The sequence below is a fragment of the Jaculus jaculus genome, chromosome 4 (genome assembly GCF_020740685.1).
Source record: "Jaculus jaculus isolate mJacJac1 chromosome 4, mJacJac1.mat.Y.cur, whole genome shotgun sequence".
NCBI lineage: Eukaryota > Metazoa > Chordata > Mammalia > Rodentia > Dipodidae > Jaculus > Jaculus jaculus.
Window position 1 is genome coordinate 80,416,243 of NC_059105.1, and position 20,191 is coordinate 80,436,433.

The 20,191-nt window shown below is 35.3% G+C and overlaps 1 protein-coding gene across 21 annotated transcripts in view; it reads left to right on the plus strand.

The window, feature by feature from the left end:
- Positions 1–20,191, plus strand: part of Baz2b (bromodomain adjacent to zinc finger domain 2B) — a 308,213-nt gene that overhangs the window by 285,743 nt on the left and 2,279 nt on the right. For 16 of the 21 annotated variants that reach the window (XM_045146851.1, XM_045146854.1, XM_045146853.1 and 13 more), the window contains 5 exons: positions 8,740–9,050; positions 9,432–9,567; positions 13,419–13,565; positions 17,735–18,000; positions 18,196–18,339. In XM_045146851.1, the coding sequence (XP_045002786.1) occupies positions 8,740–9,050; positions 9,432–9,567; positions 13,419–13,565; positions 17,735–18,000; positions 18,196–18,339 (1,004 nt within the window). The remainder of the gene's footprint in view (positions 1–8,739; positions 9,051–9,431; positions 9,568–13,418; positions 13,566–17,734; positions 18,001–18,195; positions 18,340–20,191) is intronic. The other 5 variants (XM_045146862.1, XM_045146865.1, XM_045146870.1 and 2 more) reach the window with 1 other exon arrangement.

Here is a 20,191-nt window from a genome sequence, read left to right on the forward strand (position 1 = left end):
TAAGGACATAGAACACTTTTTTAGATGTTTAGTATGCCATCTGTATTTCTTCTGATGAGAACTCTCTATATAGTTCCATAGACCATTTTTTAATTTGGGTTGTTTGATTTCTTATTGTTCTGGTTTTTTTTTTTGAGTTCTTTGTATATTTTGGATATTAATCCTCTGTCAGATGTGTAGCTGGCAAAGATTTTCTCCTATTCTGTCTCTTTGCTGTATTCACAGTGTCCTTTGCTGTACAAAAGCTTTGTAATTTCATGAAATCCACTGGAGAAAAGATAGCTTTTGTGGTTGGTTAGTGCTTTTATTTTCTGAGCAACTGGGTTTATATTCAGAAAGTCATTGCCTATGCCAATATGTTGAATGTCTTCCCCTATCTTTTCCTCTAGCAATTTCAGAATTTCAGGTCTGATATTAAGGTCCCTGATCCATTTGGATTTGATTCTTGTGTATGGAGAAAGATAAGGATCTATTTTCATCCTTCACATATAGACATCCAGTTTTCCTAACACCACTTGTTGAAGAAGCTGTCTTTTCTCCAGTGAATATTTTTGGCAAAAATCAGATGGCTGTAGCTTCCTGGATTAACATCTGGGTCCTCTATTCTGTTACATTGATCTACATGTCTGTCTTTGTGCCAATACCATGCTGCTTTTGTTACTATGGGTTTGTAATATAGCTTAAAATCAGATATGGTGATACCACCATTCTTATTTTTGTTGCTCAAAATTGTTTTGGCTATTAGAGTGTTTTTGTGTTTCCAAATGAACTTTAGGATTTTTTTTTTAATTCTTGTGAAGGATGCCATTGGAATTTTAATGGGATTGCATTAAATATGTAGATTGCTTTTGATGAGATTGACATTTTCACAGTATTAATTCTTCCAATCCAGGAGCATGGGATATCTTTTCATTTCCTTTTGTTTCCTGCAATTTCTGTCTTGAGTGTTTTAAAGTTCTCATTGTAGAGATCCTTTACTTCCTTGGTTAAATTTATTCCAAAGTACTTTTGTTCTTTTCTTTTTGAGGCAATAGTGAATGGGAGAGATCCCCTAATGTCAACCTCTGCATGTTTGTTGGTAGTATATAGGAAAGCTACTGATTCCTGTACATTTATTTTGTATCCTGCTACATTACTAAAAGTGGTTATCAGTGCTAATAGTTTTCTGGTAGAGTCATTAGGGTCCTTTATATATGGAATCATATCATCTGAAAATAATGATAATTTGATCTCTTCCTTTTCAGTTTGCATCCCTTTATGAGTGTCTCTTGTCTTGTTCCTGAATTTAGTGGAAAAACTTCAGTTTTTCCCCATTTAGTATTATATTGGCTATAGGTTTGTCATAAATAGTTTTTATTATGTTGAGATATGTTCCTTCTATTCCCAGTTTCTGTAATATTTTTACCACGAAAGGATGTTGGATTTTGTCAAATGCTTTTTATTTTTCTATGTCTATTAGATGATCATGTGATTTTAGTCCTTCAGACTATTTATATGATGTATTACATTTATCAGTTTATGTATGTTGAACCATCTCTGCATCCCTGGGATAAAGCCAACTTGGTCAGGGTGAATAATCTTTCTGATATATTCTTGTATTCTGTTTGCCAATATTTTGTTCTGAATTTTTGCATCTATGTTCATGAGGGAGATTGGTCTGTAATTTTCTTTTTTTGTTCTGTCCTTATCAGGGTGGTGCAACTTCACAGAAGGAATTTGGTTGAATTCCTTCCTTTTCTATTTTATAGAAAAGTTTGAGAAGCAGTAGTGTTAGTTCTTCCATGAAGGTCTGGTAAAATTCGCCAGTGAATCCATCAGGGCCTGGACTTTTTTTTAGTTGGGAGACTTTATAATTGTTTAGATTTCCATATTTGTTATAGGTCTATTTAATTGGTTTATTTCACCTTTTTAAAATTTTTTTTGCTTGTTTTTATTGGTTTTTTTGAGAGCGACAGACAGAGAGAGAAAGAGGCAGAGAGGGAGAGAGAAAGGGAGAGAGTGGACATGCCAGGACCTCCAGCCACTGCAAACAAACTCCAGACTTGTGCACCCCCTTGTGCATCTGGCTAACGTGAGTCCTGAGGAATTGAGCCTCAAACTGGGGTCCTTAGGCTTCACAGGCAAGTGCTTAACCACTAAGCCATCTCTCCAGCCCTGGTTTATTTCATCTTGATTTAATTTTGGTAGGTCATATGAATCAAGGAAATCATTTCTTTCAGATTTTCAAAGTTAGAGGCATATGTAGTCTTAAAGTATGTCCATATAACTTTCTGAATTTCTTTGGTATCTGTTGTAATTGTCTTTTCTCATCTCTAATTTTATTAATTTTTGTCTCTTCCTTCCTCTGGTCAGATTTGCTAAGGGTTTATCAATCTTGTTTATCTTTGCAAAGAACCAACTCTTTGTTTCAATGATTCTTTGGAATTTTTTTATTTGTTTCTATTTCACTAATTTCTGCCCTAATTTTTATTATTTCTTCCCATCTACTGACTTTTGGTTTGCCTTGTTCTTCTTTTTCTGAGGTCTTAAGGTGAAGCATTAAATTGTTTACTTGTGAACTGTCTAATTTCTTAATATAGGCACTTAGAGCTATCCATTTCCCTCTGAGGACTGCCTGAATTGTGTTCCAAAGGTTTTGGTATGTTGTATTCTCATCATTATTTAATTCTATGAATTTAATGATTTCCTTTTTGATTTATTCAATGATCCATTTATCATTCAATAGTGTACTATTTATTCTCCATGAATTTCTCTATACTCTGTAATTTTCCTTGTTGCTGATTTGGAATTTTCTTATATTTGGAGATTCCCTTTGTGTCCTAATATATGGTCTATTTTAGAAAATGTTCCATGTGCTGCTGAGAAAAATGTATATTCTGCAGCATTTGGATGCAGTGTTTTGTAGATATCTGTTAGGTACATTTGTTCCATGACATCATTTAATCCAGATGTCTCTCTGCTTATTTTTTTTTGCTGGGATGACCTGTCAATTGATGAAAGTGGGGTATTGAAGTCACCTACTACAGTTGTGTTTGGTGTTATCTGTGACCTTAAGTCTAGTAGTGTTTGTTTGATGAAATTGGGAACCCCCTCCCATGTTAGGTGCATATACATTTAAGATTGTAATGTCCTCCCTCCTGTTGGAGTGTTCCTTTAATCAATATAAAATGACTTTCTGTATCTTTCCTTGCTAATGCTGGTTTGAAGTGTATCCTGTTAGATATTAAGATAGCAACCCTGCTTGTTTCCTAGGCCCATTTGCTTGAAATACCATTTTCTATCCTTTTACCCTAAGACAGTATCTGTCTTTTATTAAAAGATGAGTTTCCTGGAGGCAACCAATGGCAGGATCCTGTGTCTTTTGGTTGGTGCACTGAGGCCACTGATATTAAGAGTTGTTATTGAAGCCAGGTGTGGTGGTGCATGCCTTTAATCCCAGCACTCGGGAGGTACTGGTAGGAGGATCGCCATGAGTCCAAGGCCACCCTGAGACTACATAGTTAATTCCAGGCCATCCTGGACCAGAGTGAGACCCTACCTCAAAAAAAAAAGAGAGTTATTATTGAAAGGTATATATTTATTCTTGCCATTCTTCTTATTTTGTAATGCTTCCTGTTTCCCCTTTACTTGCTTGATTTAACTGTTGAGTATGTTTTTTTTTTTTTTTTCCTTTTTCATCCTGTGTGAATTTTGCTTTCTCTTTAGCATGAAAGATTCCTTCAAGTATTTTCTGTAGAGCTGGTTTAGTTGTCATAAATTCCTTTAGCCTGTTTTTTTTTTTTTTTTTTGGTGATATGTCCTTATTTTTCCATCAATTTGGATGGATAGCTTTGCAGGATAAAGTAATCTTGGTTGACAGTTGTTATCTTTCAGACTTGGAATACATCATTCCAAGCCCTTCTGTATTTTAAAGTTTGTGTTAAGTAATCTTCTGTGATCCTGATGGGCTTGCCTTTGTAGGTGATGCTTTTTCTCTCTAACTGCTTTTGATATATTTTCTTTGGTTTGTGTGTTTAGTAGTTCAATTATAACATGGTGAGGTTTTGTATGTTTGTTGTTCTAAAAGCTTCCTGCGTCTGAATTGGCATTTCTTTCCCAATTTGGGGAAAATATTCTTTTTTGATTTTGTTGAAAACACCTATTAAGCCCCTGGGTTGAAATTCTTCTCCTTCTACTATACTCTGAATTCTTATGTTTCATCTTTTCATAGTGTCCCAGATATCTTGGAATTCCCATTCAAACCTTTCTATTAGCTTGTCTTTCTCCTTCTTGGACTGTATTAGGTCTGCCACCTGGTCTTTTAGTTTAGATATTCTGTTCTCTATTTAATCCATTCTACTGGTGAGACTTTCCACAGAGTTTATGTTTGACTGACTGTGTTCTTCAGAGCTAGAATTTCAGCCTGGTTTTTCTTCAGTATTTTTATTTCTTTACTAATGTCTTGTAATAACCTCCTTATTTCATTAAGCTGGTTTCCTGTGTTCTCTTTCAAGAGTTTGTTTTCTTCTTTAATTCCTTTGTTTTCTTCTTTGATTCCTTTCATTTCTTTGAGTATAGATGCAATCTTTTTTTTTTTTAAATCTTTGTTAGGCATTTCACCTAAAACAGTCTCATTGGTGATCATTTCTGATGGATTTATAATTTTGGGGGGATTGTATTGATTTTCTTGATTCTTTGTGTTTCTTATATTACAGTGTATTGACTTCTGCATCCTGAATTGATTTGATGCTTGGGATTTGTACTTACGTGCAGTGTTCTTAGATGCAGCAATCCACCTTTATATACTTTCAGGATATGTGTTTAAGGTGTCAGATGTAGCTCTTGTACCCCCATCCAGCTGCAGAAGTAATTCTAGGTGTTGAGTTTGCTTGCTAAGCAAGTATTCTAGTGGACTAGTTGGAACAATTTACTGGTAAATTCTAAACTTCACCTAAGCAATGTACACATTCAATTAAAGCCAGCACATAGTATGCAATTATGGGATTAAAACAAACAGATAGTCTTATAAAGCCAAAATCCTTAAGGGTGTGTGTTGCTCTGTACCCATAATGTTGTCAGCTGGTAGGTAGAGAATTCTGTTCTGAATTGGGTTCCTGGTCACCTGGATCTGAATCAGACCCTGCCCCCAATAATGACAGAAGCAAAAGACAAAGACCCTATAAATCTGAAAGCATCAAAGGCAACAATATTCAATTCACACATACAGATTATTTGAAATGATAAAGCCAATGAAGAATATGTAACAGTAACCTTCCCTGACATGGAAAGAGAGAATAGCTCTTCCAATGCAAGCTTGTGTACCTGGGTTTTTTTTGTTTGTTTGTTTGGTTTTTGGTTTTTCAAGTTGGGGTCTCACTCTAGCTCAGGCTGATCTGGAATTCACAATGTAATCTCAGGGTGGCCTCGTGCTCACAGCGATCCTCCTACCTCTGCCTCCTGAGTGCTGGAATTAAAGGCATGTGCCACCACACCTGGCATGTTTTTTGTTTTTGTTTTTGTTTTTGTATTTTGTAAGTCAGCCTCATTAACCTTTTGGGGTGGCTTTCAATCTCACCAATGCTGAGTGTCCACCTTGATCCCTCTGTGTTGTACTGTGGAGCTGGAGTTCTGATCAGCTGTGCTGGATGCACTGCCACCAGGAACTTAATGCTGGAGGTTCATGGTTCTGATGGTTGGGGATGAGAGAGTGCAGAAGCCTGGAGTTGCTCACACAGTCCCACCTGTGTCCCTTCCAGTAGCTCCTTAGTTGATCTCAGCTGTCTTCCCTTCAGATTTCTTGACTTTGCAAGGAGGCTGATGAGATTGGAAAATTCCCTCTTTGGTCTCTGATGCTGCTGCTGCTTGGTGCACCTGGCATGGCAGTGCAGGCCACAAGCGCTCCATGGGATTCTGGCCATTTTCCTCTTTCTGGTGGATCTTGGTCTCTCCTGCTTCTCAGCTGTTTTTAAGAATAACTTATACTCCTTCACTTTTCAGAAGAAGAGGTATTTTGCTTTGGTTTTGCTTAACCCCTCCCACCCAGGCTGGTTTGCTGTGGCTCCTATGCCACCATCTTACTCAGAAGTCCTCTTTTTACTTTTTATATTGTAGTAAAATCTGTGGGCCTTTAGTCCTGGTTGTTAAGAGTATATAAAAGCTAATTACTCCTAGCTACTTTAAAGATAGCTCTGCTGTCTCTTTTAAGTTTTTCTTCTATTAAGCTAATTGATCCTTCAGACATCAGCCCTATGAAATGTTTTCCATGTTCATGATTCTCAATGAATAAACACCAGGGTTAGTGTCTTCTTTCAGAGGTTGTACTTGTGACTGTCCACAGTGATGTCTCATGTGTGAATGGGGTATGTCCTTCAGCTGGTTCTGTGTTCCTGTTACAGTCTGAATCCATGCCACTTCATGAGTACCTTAATCACTGTGTTGCTTCACTGAGTATGCAAAAGTCCCAGAGCCTTTTTCAAAGAACTTTGCATTGAGATCTATCACATTTGGTAGTTCTGTGATTCTTCACTTACACTTTAAAAGCAATATAAATTTGCACTCCTGTGGTTATACTTGTATTAATTTCATTTGAGTGCACCTTTTCCCCAGAATATTAAGCTCCCTTCTTAGGTTTGTTTTTTGTTTTGTTTTGTTTTGTTTTGTTTAATGAGATAGGGTTTCACTGTAGCCTGGGCTGACCTGGAACTCACTGTATATACTCAGGGTGGCTAACTCTAATTAGTCTTTTGTTGCTGTACTATTGTATCAGTTACCTTGCAGAATCCAAGATCTTTGCAGGGTTCCCATTGTATAGTAGTTTTATATTCTTTTGAGACTATGAGAAGGAGATTCTGATATAGTTTGTTCCTATGTGTTTGTGTGTACAATGCATAATTCTACCTTAACTGGAGCCTCAGCCTTGCTAGTCTCAGATTCACAATCTTCCTACTTCAGTTTCTCATGTCTGGCTTTCTGTACTTCTTTCTTATTTTTTGTATGTGTGTTATGTAAGCTTGCTTGTGTGTGGGCACACGTGGACATGTGCATGTGGAGGCCAGATATTGATGTCATTTGCCTTCCTCAATCACTGAGCTCTGCACCTTATGTTTGAGATAAGATCTCTCACCAAATGTGAATCTAGTTAGACTCTCTCAGCAATGATTCCTGGTTTCCATCTCCCATCTTAAATTATCGGCATCTACTATCACATTCAGCATGTTTTCTTTCTACATATAAAGATTCTGTTGCAGTAACAGGGGTACTTGGTCCTAATATATAGATTAAAATTATCTCTGAAGAAGGCCGGGCATGGTGTTGCACGCCTTTAGTCCCAGTACTGGGGAGATAGAGGTAGGAGGATCACCATGAGTTCAAGACCAACCTGAGACTACATAGTGAATTTCATGTCAGCCTGAGCTAGAGTCAGACCCTACCTCAAAAAAAAAAAATAATTATCTCTGAAGAGATTTAATTTTCATTTAATATGCATGTAGTAAATAAACTATTCCTTATCAACCATGGATACCACAGAATTGAGCAAATATGATTTTTTATCCTCAGAAAGTTTGCCATGAAACATTAAATAATAGTTTGGATACATAGATGCAGAATCTAGTAACTATCATAGAAAAGTACAGCATAGTGTGTGAATTTTAAAAAGAACACTTGACTTCCGGTGGGTATTTAGAAGAGATAATAGAAGTTGCAACTATAACAGGGTAGGTAAGGTTTTGACCAGCAGCCTAAGTGAATTCCACTCTAAGAAGTGGGAACAACATGAACAGAGAGCCAGGGTCAGGAAACTTAGCATGGTCATAGAAGAGCAAGTCATGGATTTGAATGCAGGGTGGATATCTGAATGGAATATGAGAAAAAAGATGGATTGAGGTATTTGAATGCCCTGTTAAGATTTGGGTCTTGGTTAAAGATTGGAATCTTTGCAGGATTTTGAGCCAGAAAATCAATATAAGCAAGCTAAATTACAAGATCATTCATGTATATATTCCTTCCCATGATTTTACCTTCACTGTGCTAGAAATAAATGAAGGAAAGCAGCCATAGTCCTTGCCTTCATGGGATTTATAGGTAGAAATATATTAAATGATCATGCTACCATAAAATTATAATGACAAGGCCATGGAATACTTTAGGGTTCTAGGTAATCTAGGGAGTGCTTAGCTTCCTGGAGGAATTAGAAAAGGCTGGAAAAATTCAAGGAAGGTTTCCCCTCAGAGAAATTTTCATGTTAAAGAGAAAGTTAACATGAGGGCTGCATGATGGGTGGACTGAGTGAGTGAAAAACACCAAGAAAATAGTATAGAGATAAGGGTCCCAGCTTATACAGAGCCCCTGCAGCCAAAGGAAAGATGGTGAGTACAAGAGCCTGCATAGAGAGCAGGGAAGGGATGGAAACAGAAAGCAAAAGCAAAATTCACAGACCGTTTCTTATAAACAAGCACATACAATTAATAAATATGGTAACCTATAATCTTTCAGAATCCTTTGCCAATTTTTATTATACCTTTCCTAATACCAAAAGGTGATAAATGTTCCTTTTTAAACTTTTCTTACAACTGTTTTTTTTTTTTTTTTTTCTTTTCTTCTTTGTCCTTGTTTAACTTGGCATTGGGAAACACAAGGTAAAAATTTTAGCAAAGATCCTTGAACCCTGCTGGTGTCTGCTGCTGTATTTTAAGTAAAGGTAATTCACCCCTCTGGCATTTTAAGAAGAAACCATAATAACATTATTCTCTTGACATATAGGGTTGGATGTGTCCAGAGCCTTCATCAGAAAGGGAGGACTTGGTATATTTTGAACATAAATCATTTACTAAATTGTGCAAGGATCATGATGGAGAACTTACTGGCGAAGAAGAAAATAGTGCACATGCACTAGAACGGAAGAGTGACAACCCCCTAGATATAGCTGTAACCAGGCTGGCTGATTTGGAGCGGAACATTGAGAGAAGGTATCTGAAGAGCCCCTTAAGTACCACCATTCAGATCAAACTGGATAATGTGGGCACAGTTACTGTCCCTGCTCCTGCACCATCCATTAGTGGTGATGGTGACGGGTAGGTTATTGAGATTAACTTGAAAAATTATTGTGCTTCTTTGCTAATTGGAGCCTATTTCTATTGCCTGTTATCTATGTATCTTCTTGTATGTCTGTGATCCTTACGGATCATGCTCTTTGCATGGTGCTTTGTAAAAACATTTTTTTTGTCATGTGCATTGATAATCCTGCAAAGTGATCTTACATCTACCTGGTTGTGACTAAGCTTTGAGGCACGTAGCCAGTCTGTGCACTACATCAAATTTAGTTGCTTAAACTTTATACTTACTGGCTGTTACATGTTCTTGTCATTGCTTGGCTTTCAGTGTGATGATTGTTTCACATTCAGTAACCATAAATGTGGACATGACCTACTTAACTCTTCTATATTTCAATGCAGAGTTGAAGAGGAGATTGCTCCAGGGCTCAGGGTATGGAGAAGGGCACTGTCAGAAGCTCGCAGTGCTGCTCAGGTAGCTCTGTGCATTCAGCAGTTACAGAAATCAATAGCATGGGAAAAATCAATTATGAAAGTTGTAAGTGTTTTTATTTAAGAAATACTATCACTAATTTACTTTGGTTTTTTTTTTTTTTTTTTTTTTTTTTTTGCAACTCCAGAACTTTAACTATGTACTACCTATTGTCACACTTCTACATGCAGTACTTGCGTTGGCCTAATTCTCACATACCATGTAACATAGGACTTTCTTCTTTATCTTGAACTTTTTGAAACAACCTACCAAATTTATAATTTTCAAACTTTGCTTGTGTCCTTCAAATGTTTATTTATACTCCTAACTAAATGTACCTCTTATATTCTGCCAATATAATAGTTGTAAATCTAAATATTGTAAAAAGACCTTTCCCTCCTTTAAATATTCTAACTGCTTACATTATTTTTACGTTATATTGTATACCTACAATGTTATACTTTTCTTTCAATCTTCTTTGTTTTCAGTGCTAAATAATCAGATAAGTTAATATGAAATAATGAACTTAAGCTTTTTCACACTAATATGTTGTTCAGCCATGGTTGACATGAAGAGTAGATTTTGTATTCTTTCCTCTAATAATTAAAACTTTTTTTACTTCCTATATGTACATACCTTACTGGTTATTATATAGCAAGCATTTACTTTGTGCTAGGCATCAGAATGCTATTATCTTCAAAATAAGAGGTACAGGAATTGGGAATTTAATTCAGTGGTAGAATACTTGCCTAACAAATACAAAGCCCTGGGTTCAGTCCCCAGCAGTGGGGGAAAAAACTCACAAAATAAGAGCTAAAGTTAATATATTTTTTGTAGAGATATATATTTTAAATCATGTACAAGTACTTCTTGCCTGCTTTTTGTGTTATATGTAAAAATATCTATTATAGGTAGATACTTAAGAATCACTTTAATATTTTATTTTGAATTACAAACTTTAAAATCAAACAATTGAGATTTGTTTTCATGAGTAGCTAAAGGTGAAAATTCCCTTTCTTAATATAGTCATTTGTCAAAGAAAAGGTCATTTAAATAATTTATCATTAGTTTTCTCAATTTTATCTCTGTGTTTAGACTAACCAAGTTCTTATGCATTTTAAACAAAAAAAAAAATGCAGTTTCTTCTGTGGTTTTCCATTTCTTCCTAAAATGCCTTTAGAATTTGAATTTCAGTGTGTTCAAATTGAGGTGTTTCTCAACTCAGATTAAAATTTCCTATACATTTGAAAGTACTGTTCAATTTACCTGATAGCATTTTTCTAAATATAAAAATATATAAGAGTAAGAATATATTTCTTCTAAAATTATTAAATGAGTTTTAAAGTCGCTTTGGATATATAACATTTCTTAGGCTATAATGATTAAATACTGAGTTTTACATCACAGTGAAATTTATAATTATTTTTTCTTAACCTTTCCTAAACAGTGATATGGTTAGATTTGTTATAAAACTAAACACAGAACTACCAGAACATGTTTTTATATTAGTATACATACTTTTGGGTTCTTTTTTGTTTTTTGAGACAGAAACTCACCATGTAGCCCAAATTAGCCTCAAACCCACAATCTTCCTGCCTTGGTCACCCAAGTGCTAAAATAATAGACATTCACCCCCATACCAGGCTAGTATATTTACTCCCTGCTATCTAAAGTTCTCTTCAATTTCTGCATTTCCCATGTATGGTAATGTGCATTTATCTTCATTTAACAACACTTGTCACAATATTTATATAAAAATTATTTGTTGCCAGGCATGGTGGTACATGCCTTTAATCCCAGCACTTGGAAGACAGAGGTAGGCAGATCACCTTGAATTCAAGGCCACCCTGAGACTACATAGTAAATTCATTGTTAGCTTGAGCTAGAGTGAGACCCTACCTGGAAAAAAAAAAAACATACACACACACACATTTTTTTTTATTAAATCACATGCATTCTATACCTATAATGTAGCAATAGAGCTCTTGGTAGGCTGAGTTCACTCTCTAGCACAAGTAGCAGTGATGATGATGCTGATACATGGTTTGTTGCGAAACTGTCTTGATAAGAAGTCAGTTTCTTACTCGTAGCAAGTACTCTGTAACCATTGATTGGAAGAGGTATCAGTGCCTGTAACAGTCCTCATAGTAATACAAACAAAATGTTAACATTCTCAGTGCTTTAGAAATACCTTGTTGATCAGAAGCCAGACTTACTAGGAAAGAGGAAATGGCCAGTTTATGACCAAATAATTCTCTGCCTTTAATATATTTTGTATTTCTGGTGATATTAGACAATAGACAACATCTTTATTTTTACCATAGAAGCAAAAGAATTACAACCAAATATTAATACATTTTTTGCAATAAACTGTGAGTTATAACTGATTTTCAAAAGTGATATTTGTTTTATATCTGTCATTCTCTCTTTAAAAGATAAGAAATTAATCTTATATTTAGACCATTCATGTTCATTTCAAGCACTTTATAGTATTTAATATCTTCAGTGGTTAACAGTGAAAATTATGATTATGAATCTGATTTTTAATATTATTATAGGGATTGAAATGTAATCTTCCCCATGTTATCTCTCAATGAACACTTTTATCATGGAAGGTTTAAAGGTGTAATTCATATTTGGTGAAATAATATCATCCTATCTTATTTGGTAATGTTATATTCAGATAGTTCATAAAATAGATACTTCTCTTTGGGTTGTTAAACTCTACTTTTTTCTCACGTTTTCTCATGCCCATTTTCATGTTGTACATATTTTACATGTATTTAATATTTGTTAACTTGAATACCAGAACTATTTTGCTTAGGCTTTTAAACTGTCACAGATAGATAGCTACATGATGATAGATAGATAGATAGATAGATAGATAGATAGATAGATAGATAGATAGATAGATAATGAGTTATTATAAGACTATTGTGACATTCCCAGACTAAGATATAATATTGTATTCAAAATTAGATGAAGTAATTTTGTATTGTAAATACCTAGCTTTAAATTAGCTTAAATGAATTCCAGTTTAAATGTTTCATTTCTTAAAATACTGATTGTAAGATACTTTCTACTATGACTGTACTGTAAGCTAATTTTAATGTTAAAGCTTACTTTTTTTTTAAGCTACCTTAAATATTATCTAACTTCTTTCTCTTTCTGAAATTTGAGATGCAAACTATGTATTAATGGGGGGAATCTTCTCTTTACAGAGTTAAGGTTCTTAATGAAGTTAAACATTTTCAGTCAAGAAAAAAATAACTATATTTAGTTCTAAAACCCATGTCCTTTAAGTTCTTTAATATATTCTGATTTTTTCCTTGGAAATAATTTTGTAAGATCTATTTTCTACATGTGTGGCAGCAGTTTGATTTGGTTGGTTTTCAGTTTCCTGGTTTGGACACGTTTTTCAGCCAATCACAAAACATACATGAATAATTTCATTTAATTTAGAGATATCTCTTATATATAATTAAAATATGATATTGCAAATTATTCTAACTCTTATTTCTTTCCCAGAATATCATAAGGATGATAAGATAAGCAAAGATGAAACATTAAAATACCATGTACTAAAGCTATTCATTGCTTTATGTGCTCTAATGTCATGTTAATTATTCCATATGTTAATGTGTACATGCTTCTGAAGTGTGTGCAGGCATTCGACCTCTAGCTTTGTTTTTTGCAGTGTACCTGAAATGTGCATTTACCCCAATAGAATTGCTCGCCCCGTTATGTGGTCCATATCTGTGTAATGAGAGATACATAGATGTGTGTGGCTATTATATATTTGTTAGCAAGTGGAATGCTCATTACTAATATAAACTAGGAATTATGGTCTGTTTAACATCCAAATAGCTATGATTCATTGCAGAGAGTTAATTTTAAATGATTTTTATGTGTTATAGTTCTGCCAAATCTGCCGAAAAGGTGATAATGAAGAGCTGCTCCTCCTTTGTGATGGCTGTGACAAAGGTTGTCATACCTACTGCCATAGACCCAAGATTACCACTATACCAGATGGGGACTGGTTTTGTCCAGCTTGTATTGCTAAGGTAAGAATAATGTAGACCTAAGCTTTTTACATTGTCAGTTCATCATAGGCTTTTTTAAGATATCATTCACATTTTATGAAATTCGTCTCATTGATTATTTTAATATATTCACAAAGCTGTACAAGCATCATCACTGATTCTAGAACACTTTCCATAATTCTAAAAAGAACCTTTGTACCCATTAGCAATAATAATCCATTTTCCCATCCTCAGTCTTTGGCAATCATTAGCCTACTTTGTCTATTCTGGTCATTTCATACAAATTTAATCATACAGTATGTGGCCAAACATACAATATATCTGGCTTCTTTTACTTCCCTCAGTGTTTTTAAAGTTCACTCATGTTCAAGCATATCTCAGCACATCTTTTTATAGTCAAATCATATTCCATTACATTCATTACATTTTATTCAAGCATTGGCTGATGACTATCTGAGTTGTTCCCACTTCTGGCTATTATGAATAATGCTGCTATTATCGTTCATGCACACATTTTCTGAAAACAAATTTTTTATCATCTTGGACATAAAGCTAGAAGTAAAATCTCTTCATCATGTAGTGATAACCATCTGCATTTTAAGTAATTTTTCAGTCACATTTAAAATCAAAGCTAGTGAACTCTTGTCAGTAGAGAAAATAATAAAATAGAAAGGAATGAGCCAGGTGTGGTGGTACATGGCTGTAATCCTAGCACTCAGGAGGCAGAGGTAGAAAGATGGCAAGTTTGAGACCAGCCTGAGCTACATAGTGAGACTTATCTCAAAAAAAATGTCACTATGTTGTCTTTGGCTAGCGTGAAAGTCACAGCTATCATCCTACCTCTGCCTCCCAAGTGCTGGGATGAAACATATGTGCTGCCACACCCAGCTGCTCTCCCCATTCCACATGGGAATCAGATACTGGAGAACTGCTGGTGCTTCCTGACCAAAATCTGTAGCTTTGGGTTGAGCGCAATACCCACTTTCAAGAAGTACACAGTTGACCTATAGAAAAGATTACCCATTCACATGGCACAAGCATCTACACATACACTTATATACACCACACATATTCCACATATGCACACACGAGTGTGCACACACAGGTATGCAAAAAACCTATTAAAATGTCCTAGAACATGAATGAACTTTGAAAGCAGAGTAGTAAGTAAATGAAACTAGATTTTATTTCTGGTCTATATTATATGATTAAATTTGTATGTAATGAAAATAAAAATTTTTTTAAGAAATCAGTTGGATAGGTGGCATAGTGGCTAAGGTACTTGCCTGAAAAGCCAAAGGACCCAGGTTCTCCTCCCCAGGACCCACATAAGCCAGATGCACAAGGTGGCTTATGCATCTGGAGTTTATTTACAGTGGCTGGAGGCTCTGTTTCTTTATCCCTTCCCCTTCCTTTCCCCTCCCCCCTCTCTCAAATAAATAAATAACTACATGAACTTAAAAAAATGTATGTAATGAATATAGTAGATGAATAGACAGAAAGTAGGTAAGTGGGTGGGGCTGAGACAATTACTATATTTTAAGCAATATTTTATGAGCTAGCAAGAGACCACATAGAGGTCTACACTAATAACTTTTTGATTTTTCATTACTTGATCATGTTTGTCATATGTAATTCAACAGTGATCTTCACTAGTTATATTATCTTTATCTTCTTTAAAAATTTTTTAAAAATTTTTATTTATTTGAGAAAGAGAGAATGGGTAAGCCAGGGCATCCAGCCACTACAAATGTACCCCAGATGTGTGCATCCCCTTATGCATCTGGCTAACATGGGTCCTGGGGAATTGAACCTAGGTCCTCTGGCTTTGCAGGCAAGTGCCTTAACCACTAAGCCATCCCTCTAGCTCATCTTTATCTTCTTAACTGTCACATTATAGAGAAAAATTAATATTTTATAAATTGGTAATAGGGGTTTTAAGTCCTAAAGGGTACCATCTAGTAGGCCATTAGTGGTTTAATTCAGTAAGTTTGCTTAAATTTAGAATTCTGGCTATTATTCAGAAAATAGACTTGGAAACATATGATCTCATCTATGTTTTCTGTCATTGTAGCTTTCTTATTTTTTTTTTAAGTACAGAATGCTAGTTTTTTTTTTTTTTTTTATATATAGCACTAAAAAAAATATCCTAAACATTTGAAACCTAAAAAAAGTTAAGGCTTCTTGTGTGTGTGTGTGTGTGAGTGTGTGTGTGTATACATGTGGTATATGTCTTGTGTATGCACATGCATATGCTCTGTGTACACATGTGCAGAGGCCAGAGGAAGACATCAAGAGTCTGTCTCTTTTACATTTTACTCTCTTGAAATGGAATTTCTCACTAAACATGGAGATCGTCTAGTAGAAAGATAATTTTGTGACGAATCACAAGTCTTTTGATTCAGTCATCTCAATCTCATCTTTTCCTCCTATTGTCAGAAAATTTTCCCAACTTAAAGAAAGAAAATATTAGTTCAAATAGGACTTACAAGTTTTCAGCTATTGTTCGTGAAATGTTGCTTTTACTTTTATTTATTTTTTGAGACAGCATCCCACCCTAGCCCAGACTGGCCTTGAACTCAAGGCAGTTCTCCTCCCTCAGCTTCCCAGTGCTGGGCTTATAGATGTAAGTCATCATTCACAGCTATAAATATTTTTAAATAACACAACTATCTAATAAGTTAATCATCATTAAGTGAATTACTTATATGTTAATTACTTTCTCTTCTACATAATTTTAGAGTGTTATAAGCTCAGTGTAATATCAAAATCCAAATAAACGCAGTGAAGAAAAACCAATGAAATATTTTAATTATTTCAATTAATAGCAGATAATGATGATTCTCTGGTATGCTATGGGAAAAACACTGAATTTCTGGTTTATCTTATTACTCTAGTGAATTAAAATATCTCCATAACTTTATTTGCAGCCTGTTAACAGAGAATCAAATAATGTTAACAGCTTAAGAACATGTTTTAACATTATTGCTGGCAGAGGTCATTAAATCCTCAAAGAAACTTCTATGAAGTACTCCAAAGAAATGTTTTCAGTCAAATTCAATTCAAGAATACAGCCAGTATTTTATTATTACCAGACTGGTTGCATGGTTTTGTACTGTACAATTCTTGACTAAAGGAGAAGTCATTTTCTAAAAGACATTGAAATGTACCACTTTGAAAAATCAGAACAAAAGCCATACATTATTACTGATATTACATTGCTGTTTTATATGTCATAAAATTATATTTAACATAACATTAACCTCTGAAAAGACAGACTTACTTCCCTATTTGTAAGCTCAAGGTGGAAGACCCTCACACCATGCTGCTTATAATTTGTGGTTAGAGTGCAAAAAGCTGTATGAAGGGGATTTTTATCACGGAATACTAGTGCTAGAATGAACCCAGAAGATTTGTGGCTTGTTGTATTTTACAGATAAATGAGAAAATAGAACTTTTTTGCCCCATAGTTAGCAGATAGAGCAGGCTGGGATGCAGAAGAGTCAAATATGGGTCTTTAGGCTTTGCAGGCAAGCACCTTAACCACTAAGCCATCTCTCCAGTTTGATCACTTTTTAAAAGGACTGTTGTGTTTGAGACTTAAGTTCCTTTTATGTCTTAATCGAAGTTTTTACCTTTTCTTTCACTTTCTCCATTATAATAGTCATCTGTGTTTTTTTGTTTGTGTGTTTCTTGGGTTTGGTTTTTCAGGGTAAGGTCTTGCTCTATCTCAGCTGACCTGGAATTCACTCTGTAGTCTCTGGGTGGCCTCAAACTCACAGTGATTCTCCTCCCTTCTGCCTCCTAAATACTGGGATTAAAGCCATGTGCCACCATGCCCAGCATCATCTTTGTTCTCAACTCTATTGTGCTCTGGGAGTCCTGAGTTACCTTTCATCTTGTTCAGTTAGCAAACTAGACTACAGGATTGGTAATGTAAGGTATATGTGTGCTACTGAAAGTGGGGCTACATCTCCAGCTTTAGTCTTGGGATAGATGTTTCGTGCTCTACTGAGTGTTAGCCTATATTGTGGGAGAAGAAATAGGCAGGTCTCGAAAGGAATAGAATTGTCAGCCTTCTAGGTCAGAGTTAATACTTCTTGTTTGTCTTGTCAAACATTCATAACAAAATAATAGCAAGCCTGTCAGCGGTTGTTTTCTTATGCCTCATTTACTTTTTTAAATTAAAGGCAAGTGGACAAACTATAAAGATTAAAAAACTTCATGTCAAAGGGAAAAAGGCTAATGAATCAAAGAAAGGCAAGAAAATACCTTTAACAGGGGACACTGAAGATGAAGACTCTGCCTCTACAAGTAGTTCACTAAGAAGAGGAAACAAAGACCTCAAGAAAAGGAAAATGGAGGAAAACACTTCAATTAACTTGTCAAAACAAGAAAGTGTTGCTTCTGTTAAGAAACCAAAAAGAGATGACTCTAAGGACTTAGCTCTTTGCAGGTATTTTTTCAATTTTCATGTGCTGTATATTTATAACACCCAATTTTATGTTTAAAAACCTTTTTGCCATATAAAGATTGTTTTCTGACAACTTGTATGAACAGTAAACTATGTTTATCTTTTTAATAAAAAGTTAAATTTTAATATAGACAATACTACAGTACACATGCTGATCTCAAAAATTACTCTCTTTAGTATGATTCTGACAGAAATGGAAACTCATGAGGATGCCTGGCCTTTTCTACTTCCTGTAAATTTGAAACTTGTACCTGGTTACAAGAAAGTTATTAAAAAGCCTATGGATTTTTCTACAATTCGAGAGAAACTAAGTAATGGACAGTAAGTAAATCATTTTAGTTCAATATCCTGACATATCTGTACAATTTTTACAATTCCTAAGAAGCAGTTACTCTGTCATCTTGACTGAAGATGAACGTGTGGAATGGGTATAAAGAGCCACGGGGCACTGTTGACCAGAGGAGTTAGGAAGGAGCCGCGTGGGAGGAGACAGCTAGCAGGACTGTGTTGGGGGTCAAAGAACAAATGGCATGTGGGGAAATGCCAATTAGTTGAAGCCATCTCCTCCTTTTTGTCTTGTTTTGTTTTGAGACAGGGTTTCACTCTATAGCCTAGGCTGTCCTAGAACTTGCAATCCTCCTGCCTCTGCCCCCCCCCAAAATAATTAGATTATCGGGATATGGTACCATGCTTGGTCTTATTTCTTTTTTCCATTTAACCTGTCTTTAACCAACACGGTCTAAAAATGCATATTTTTTCAAATAATAAATAATATAATATAAAATTTTAGTTATGCAAGATAAGTTCTAAACACCTACTACTATATAGTATTTGGTTATAATTAACAATACTGTATTTGGCACTTGAAAGTTTGTGCACAGCCAGCTCTCAGATAACATGTTTCTTACCATAATAATAATATTAGAGTTTTGCCATCCAGAGCCACAGAAAATCCATTAGGCATGAGGAGTGTTGACAAGTGTCTTCCAATAAGCAGAGTCCCAGCTCACTCTGTGGGCCATAGCTTCTGAAGTCAAATATTCTTTCCTACAACCTCCACAGACACATTGCTCTTTTGTTTGGTGTATACCTCACAGAGCTCTCTGGATTGCATGAGTTTATAATCAGCTAAATAAGTGGATGATTTTTTTAGCCAAGCATAGTGGTGAATGCCTTTAATCCCAGTACTTGGGAGGCAGAGGTAGGAGGATGGCTATAAGTTGGAGGCCACTCTGAGACTACATAGTAAATTCTAGGTTAGCCCAAGCTAGATTGAAACCTTACCTCAAAAAACAAAACAAAACAAAAAAATAATGATTTTTAAATGTAACATTCATAGGAAGGTTTTTATATCAATATACATGCAATTATCCTGCTTTTTTTGTTATCTTCCTTTTTAAAATTTATTATTTATATTTTGACAGTTTCTTACTTGTAAACATTTTTGATCATATTCACCACTCATTATCTCTCCCTTATCATGTCCTACTCCCACTAAGCCCCTTTTTGAAATATTGCATGTATTTAGATGAGATAGAGAGAAAGGGGCAGATAGAATGATAGGGAATGGGGTATGCCAGGGCCTCAAGCCAATGCAAAGAAAGTGTAGACACATATACCATCTGGTTTACGTGGGTACTGGGGAATCAAACCTGGGTCTTTAGGTTTTGTAGGCAAGCGCCTTAACTGCTAAGCCATCTCTCCAGCCCCACCTTTTCTTTCCAACTATTTGCCTTTCTATTTCTTGTTGTATATATGTGTGTCCCCAGTGACATTTAACTAAAGTGAGCATGGGTAGGGAGTTATTTACTAGAGCATGGATAACTTATCAGTGGATACACCACTGAAGAAAGTAACCCTCTCCCCAAGCAATGGTAACTGCTAAAAGTACCTCAAGAATGGGGTGGGATTCTAATAGATGATGAAATGTTGATGGTTCCAGTCTTAGGAAGGTTATCACAGCTACTCTGAGTTCATGTGTGTACTGACTAGAAGATAAGAGTTCCACAGTACTCCTCCCCATCCTCAGCCCTTATATTCTTCCTTTACCCTCTTCTGTGATGTTCTCTGAGCCTTGGAGGAGGTGACATTGATGTTCCAGTCAGTGATATTTTTTTGAGAGAGAGATAAAGAAGTAAATATAGAGAGAAAGAGGGAGAGAGAGAGAGAGAGA